At 38.3% G+C, this 7049-nt stretch overlaps 1 protein-coding gene across 1 annotated transcript in view; it reads right to left on the bottom strand.

The window, feature by feature from the left end:
* Window positions 1–1797: 1797 nt before the first annotated feature.
* LOC137989238 (scavenger receptor cysteine-rich type 1 protein M130-like) overlaps window positions 1798–7049 on the bottom strand; it is a 15052-nt gene continuing 9800 nt past the window's right edge. Inside the window, exons 3-6 of the mRNA XM_068835080.1 lie at window positions 5430–5741; window positions 4033–4305; window positions 2510–2821; window positions 1798–1820 (exon numbers count right to left, since the gene is read on the bottom strand). Of these exons, the coding sequence (XP_068691181.1) occupies window positions 1798–1820; window positions 2510–2821; window positions 4033–4305; window positions 5430–5741 (920 nt within the window). The remainder of the gene's footprint in view (window positions 1821–2509; window positions 2822–4032; window positions 4306–5429; window positions 5742–7049) is intronic.

Here is a 7049-nt window from a genome sequence, read left to right as displayed (position 1 = left end):
CTCCTTTCATACGGCCGAGAACCAGAACATCACAACTTCAAACCTTCACAGACTCGCGAGGGTTCGATGGATTTACTTAATTCTTTTTTTTTTTTTTTTAATCTTTGCCAAATTACGAACTGTTTTGCAAATTAAATAGAAAAAAAAAATGAAGTTAGGGGCATTTTAAACGCGTGACAAATTGACGTTTGGTTTGTCCGATATACTAATGTTGGCAGTCGTTGCAAGGACTAGTATACATAGCGTACCTGACACCTATTTACACGTCATTAATAAAAAATGGCGCTACCAGTGAGCGTATAAAAGGATTCACGTAACAGCCTTAGATCACCCCTGAAGAAGGCACTAGGCAGGAGTGTCAAAACGTCTGGTCTTAAATCCTAGCTTCTATAAGCTGCATTCCTTTTAAAGCGGAGAAGCGGGAAAATAACCTAGCCTGGCTGCCTTGTGAACTGTGATCTACCTTATTTGAATATAAATCTATTCAATTCAAACCCTCTTTTTTTATTAATAACGCGGAAAGTGAACTAACTTGTATACGAAACTCATCAAAGAAAAGCAAACCTAATACATGAAGAGTAGAAATGGAATATTCTTAACCAGCCTCGTTTTTGGCTGTACACTGGTGTATTTTTTTTCTTTTTTTTTTTCTTCTTTTTTTTTTCTTTTTTCTTTTATTTTATATACATGTATCTTGTGCAATGTAAACTTCTGTTATGTTAAATAAATTTTAAAAAAGAAAAAAATAATAAATAATAAATAAAACGCCTCCATACCCTTTGCAGCCTTTAGTACCTGAAGAAGTGACTGGTTCAAAGTATTTGTAATGACTGCATCCGAATTCGCTCAGCTGTCAACATTGGTAAAATGGACACATATGATTGGCTATCAGTTAACCCTCGTGGGAATACCGGATCTCGCTGGAGATCTAAAAATAACTTAAGAGCGATAACGATGCAAATAGAGCCAATATGAGGGATTACCTCTCTTACCTTCACACTCTCTTGATTTTATTTGAAAGTAAATCTATTCAATTCAAACCCTTTTGTTTTTAAAAGCACGCCACATGCACGTGATCTAAATTATATTCAAAAGTCATAGCAAAAAAAAACAAAACAAAACAAAACAAAACAAACACACAAACCTAATACATGAAGAGTAGAATTGGAACTTTCTTCACCAGCCTCGTTTTTGGCTATACACTGGTACCATCCCTCCATACTCTTTGCAGTCTTTGGTAACAGAAGAAGTGACTGATTTGAAGTATTTGTAATGACAGCACCTGTAGGAAGCTCTCCATTTTCAAATTTCCACGAGAGTTTTGGTTGTGGTACACCATTCGCCTTGCAGCTAATGTTGGATGTTTCTCCTTCAACGACAGTCTGGTATTGTGGGGATACGTAAACTACAGGACGCACTGATTAAAATAAGAGTAATTTGGGAAAATACTTTATAAGAGCAAACTGTATATAACAAAATTTCTTTTAGATCAAATATCACTGACTATTTGCAGAATGCAACATATTCCAGCCACTGTTAAACAACTACACAATTCTACATCCAAAATAATTTTACCTCTTATTTCGATATGAACAGAAAGTGAGGTCATTTACTCTCAGCTTAAAAGTGCAGTGTGTGAACGCTGCTTACTTAGTACGCAGAACACGACTTTTAAAACCTGAGAGCCCAAAATTTAAGTAAGTGAGTAAATGACGTCGCTTTCTCTTCGATCCAGATCGCTGAAAGCTATACAAAGGAATATAACTGTAACCTTCTTTAATTAAGAAGATATAGGCGTTAAGCTCGAGGAGTAAAAGCACCTAATGCAGAGTAAGGAAAATAAAATGACCGTTTTACATCTTACAGGCAATTAAATGACCATTTCATGATTTACGGGAAAAAAAAAAAGAACAAACAAATTTTCTTAAGTTTGTTACCAGCTACAGCCTTCTGCCATAAAGAAACCATATGCTTAAGTGCGATTGTAGACTAGTTTTTTGCCATTAAAACTGTTGTTGATTCCAATCAAAACCAGTAAGCAGATGCTTTCCAAGTTTTAACGATGGTATTTTAAAAATATTTCATACTTTTTATATATTTTGACGATGCCGGGGGAATTATAAAAATATGTAATTGCCCGATAAGACGTGTTACCGAGTCATGATCATAACCGGCTACTGCATTCACGAGGGTAAAAATAAAAATAAAAAAGACCGAAATCGCTTTCATTCCTTGTTTATTTCTATACTGTTAAGTGACCACTTGTGACAAGCCCACAGGCATTATTGTATGCGGCTCTCGTTGCGCGGATAGGATTTCAACCGCAGCGGTCACAGCAGCGTGACACGATCGTTTGATCACATACGGTGATTCAAATCAACAAGTTCGATTCGTACGGTTAATTTAATTGGAAAAACGGTCAAATAAGACTCCTCTGCTTCCTGTGTTTGAATAAGCGAGGCCCTGGCCTATTAAATATAATGTAGTGCTGTTGCTGGTTTTTACTTACTTGACCGTAAACACTCGACTGACGCATCTTCATCGTGATCACAGTCGTGTCTACCCCATCCACGGTTCGTACAATCTTTTAAAGAGCGCTCGAATCCCGCACAGTCTACATTGTCCAGCCATATTGTACTGCTACCTTGCCCAAAACGAGCTTTGTGTGGAGCAGCGATGGCAGAGAAGAACCCAAGTGCGCGACAAACAACTTGAGCATCTTTTATATCCCAGTCGTCATCACAAACTGTTCCCCAGACGCCATTGTGATATATTTCCACTCGTCCTTCGCTCCTCTTAGTTCCTCCTACTAGTCTCAAGTCTGCGAGTAAAACAGGTTAAATAGCCCACTTTCGATATATCAAAATTCAGTCCGAATGCATTAGGTTTCAGACCTCCTTTCATACGGCCGAGAACCAGAACATCACAACTTCAAGCCTTCACAGACTCGCGAGGGTTCGATGGATTTACTTAATTATTATTTTCTTTTATTAAATCTTTGCCGAATTACGAATTGTTTTGCAAATTAAATAGGAAAAAAAATGAAGTTAGGGGCATCTTAAACGCGTGCCAAACTGACGTTTGGTTTGTCCGATATACTAGTGTTGGCAGGCATTGCAAGGACTAGTATACATAGCGTACCTGACACCTATTTACACGTCATTAATAAAAAATGGCGCTACCAGTGAGCGTATAAAAGGATTCACGTAACAGCTTTAGATCACCCCTGAAGAAGGCACTAGGCAGGAGTGTCAAAACGTCTGGTCTTAAATCCTAGCTTCTACAAGCTGCATTCCTTTTAAACCGGAGAAGCGGGAAAATAACCTAGCCTGGCTGCCTTGTGAACTGTGATCTACCTTATTTGAAAATAAATCTATTCAATCCAAACCCTCTTTTTTTATTAATAACGCGGAAAGTGAACTAACTTGTATACGAAAATCATCAAAGAAAAGCAAACCTAATACATGAAGAGTAGAAAATGGAATATTCTTAACCAGCCTCGTTTTTGGCTGTACACTGGTGTATTTGTTTTCTTTTTTTTTTTTTCTTCTTCTTCTTGTTTTCTTTTTCTTTTATTGTATATAAATGTATCTTGTGCAATGTAAACTTCTGTTATGTTAAATAAATTTTAAAAAAGAAAAAATAATAAATAATAAATAAAATGCTTCCATACCCTTTGCAGCCTTTAGTACCTGAAGAAGTGACTGGTTCGAAGTATTTATAATGACTGCACCTGAATTCGCTCAGCTGTCAACATTGGTAAAATGGGCACATATGATTGGCTATCAGTTAACCCTCGTGGGAATACCGAATCTCGCTGGAGATCTAAAAATAACTTAAGAGCGATAACGATGCAAATAGATCCAATATGAGGGATTACCTCCCTTACCTTCATACTCTCTTGATTTTATTTGAAAGTAAATCTATTCAATTCAAACCCTTTTGTTTTTAAAAGCACGCCACATGCATGTGATCTAAATTATATACAAAAGTCATAGCAAAAAAAAAACAAAACAAAGCAAACACACAAACCTAATACATGAAGAGTAGAATTGGAACTTCCTTCACCAGCCTCGTTTTTGGCTATACACTGGTACCATCCCTCCATACTCTTTGCAGTCTTTGGTAACAGAAGAAGTGACTGATTTGAAGTATTTGTAATGACAGCACCCGTAGGAAGCTCTCCATTTTCAAATTTCCACGACAGTTTTGGTTGTGGTTCACCACTCGCGTTGCAGCTAATGTTGGATGTTTCTCCTTCAACGACAGTCTGGTATTGTGGGGATACGTAAACTACAGGACGCACTGATTAAAATAAGAGTAATTTGGGAAAATACTTTATAAGAGCAAACTGTATATAACGAAATTTCTTTTAGATCAAATATCACTGACTATTTGCAGAATGCAACATATTCCAGCCAGTATTAAACAACTACACAATTCTACATCCCAAATAATTTTACCTCTTATTTCGATATGAACAGAAAGTGAGGTCATTTACCCTCAGCTTAAAAGTGCAGTGTGTGAACGAGGCCTACTTAGTACGCAGAACACGACTTTTAAAACCTGAGAGCCCAAAATTTAAGTAAGTGAGTAAATGACGTCGCTTTCTCCTCGATCCAGATCGCTGAGAGCTATGCAAAGGAATATAACTGTAACCTTCTTTAATTAATAAGATCAGTATAGGCGTTAAGCTCGAGGAGTAAAATCACATAATGCAGAGTAAGGAAAATAAAATGACCATTTTACATCTTACAGGCAATTAAATGACCATTTCATGATTCACGGAAAAAAAAAAAAAAAAAAGAATTTTTTTACACAAACAAATTTTCTTAAGTTTGTTACCAGCTACAGCCTTCTGCCATAAAGAAACCATATGGTTAAGTGCGATCGTAGACTAGTTTCTCGCCATTAAAACTGTTGTTGATTCCAATCAAAACCAGTAAACAGATGCTTTCCAAGTTTTAACGATGGTATTTTAAAAATATTTCATACTTTTTATATATTTTGACAATGCCGGGGGAATTATAAAAATATGTAATTTGCCCGATAAGACATGTTACCGAGTCATGATCATAACCGGCTGCTGAATTGACGATGGTAAAAATAAAAATAAAAAAGACCGAAATCGCTTTTATTCCTTGTCTTTTTCTATACTGTTAAGTGACCACTTGTGACAAGCCCACAGGCATTATTGTATGCGGCTCTCGTTGCGCGGATAGGATTTTAACCGCAGCGGTCACAGCAGCGTGACATGATCGTTTGAATGTGGTTTGATCACATACGGTGATTCAAATCAACAAGATCGATTCGTACGGTTAATTTAACGGGAAAAACGGTCAAATAGGACTCCTCTGCTCCCTGTGTCTGAATAAGTGAGGCCCTGGCCTATTAAATATAATGTAGCGCTGTTGCTGGTTTTTACTTACTTGACCGTAAACACTCGACTGACGCATCTTCATCGTGATCACAGTCGTGTCTACCCCATCCACGGTTCGTACAATCTTTTAAAGAGCGCTCGAATCCCGCACAGTCTACATTGTCCAGCCATATTGTACTGCTACCTTGCCCAAAACGAGCTTTGTGTGGAGCAGCGATGGCAGAGAAGAACCCAAGTGCGCGACAAACAACTTGAGCATCTTTTATATCCCATTTGTCATCACAAACTGTTCCCCAGACGCCATTGTGATATATTTCCACTCGTCCTTCGCTCCTCTTAGTTCCTCCTACTAGTCTCAAGTCTGCGAGTAAAACAGGTTAAATAGCCCACTTTCGATATATCAAAATTCAGTCCGAAACAAAAGGCATCATCTCGAGGCTGTGGGGAATAAACTCATACAAATCCTTATGTCTATTCCCCAGAGCCTCGAGATGATGAATATATCGAAAGTGGTCTATTTACCTACCTCGTACTAACCGAGCGCGAGGGCCGTACTGGGGAATATTGGTCCGAACTTCCGTGAAAGTATTGATCGAGCGCAGAGGCTCCCCACAAAAACGATAGAGGGCCGATATTTCCCAGTACCGTCGTAAGCAATTAAGGAGCTATGTCCGCGTGACTGGTATCCGCTAGCCTGAAATGAACATCCAAATTTCTCTTTTGGAGTTTCCGAGATTTGAATGGAATCTTGAAGAATTTTCTGAAAGTTTACCCCTGACCTGCTAAACGCCCTTACTCGCAGTCGGAGACTGAATTGCACAAGGCGCGGCTCCACCTCGGTGCACAGCACCACAGCCAGGCTGGAAGTCGATTTTTGTTGAGGAAGGAAAACCGGACTCCCTGGAGAAAAACCCTCGGAGTCAGGTTGAGATCGGCTGAAACTCAGTTCAGATACGATATCGGGGCCGAGAGTTGAACCCGAGGCGCACACGTGGAAGGCACGATTGATAACCACTAAGCCATCCTGACTTCCCTAGTTAGTACGAGAAATGCACAATGACGTCTGAATGACTGAACAATAATTCATCCTAACGCTTGAAATAGTTTTCACTTTTGAAACACCATTTATTTTATAAACGAAAGCTCGTAGCTAACTATTTGCGATATATCAAGGAAATATCTACGGAGAATTCAGAATCTCGAGAGCAAAGTTGAAAACTGGCACTCAGATTTGAATACTCAGTTCACATTTCAAAATTACTGGTCACGGCGGACGTATCTTGTTTATTATATGGCATCGATCGTTTCTTTGAGCGATCGGACAATTGGTGAATGTTTGTAATCTTCGATTTCCATCAACTAGCTTTTAACGGTAATCTTTTACATGAAAAACTAAGTTCCGCTTGATATAATCGTACTGTTGTGATGAAAAAAAAAAAAAAAAAAACATCCGCTTTTTGAAAGCTTTTTGTGTTTCGCTCAACTTAAATTTCCAAGGAGAGAGAAAAAATTACGGAAACGGATGGTTTCCATAGTAATAGTCAGTACTGGCCGACCAGAAAAAACGTCAATCAGAGTGCTCCAGCTTGCCATATAATAAAACAACTTTTAACTATAATAAGCAGCAAAGTTGCACAACAGTTCTCAAAATCGGGAGTCGATTGGGATA

The sequence above is a fragment of the Montipora foliosa genome, unplaced genomic scaffold (assembly GCF_036669935.1).
Source record: "Montipora foliosa isolate CH-2021 unplaced genomic scaffold, ASM3666993v2 scaffold_448, whole genome shotgun sequence".
Lineage (NCBI taxonomy): Eukaryota > Metazoa > Cnidaria > Anthozoa > Scleractinia > Acroporidae > Montipora > Montipora foliosa.
Note: the sequence above shows the minus strand (reverse complement) of the source record. Positions and strands in the feature narration are given on the sequence as shown.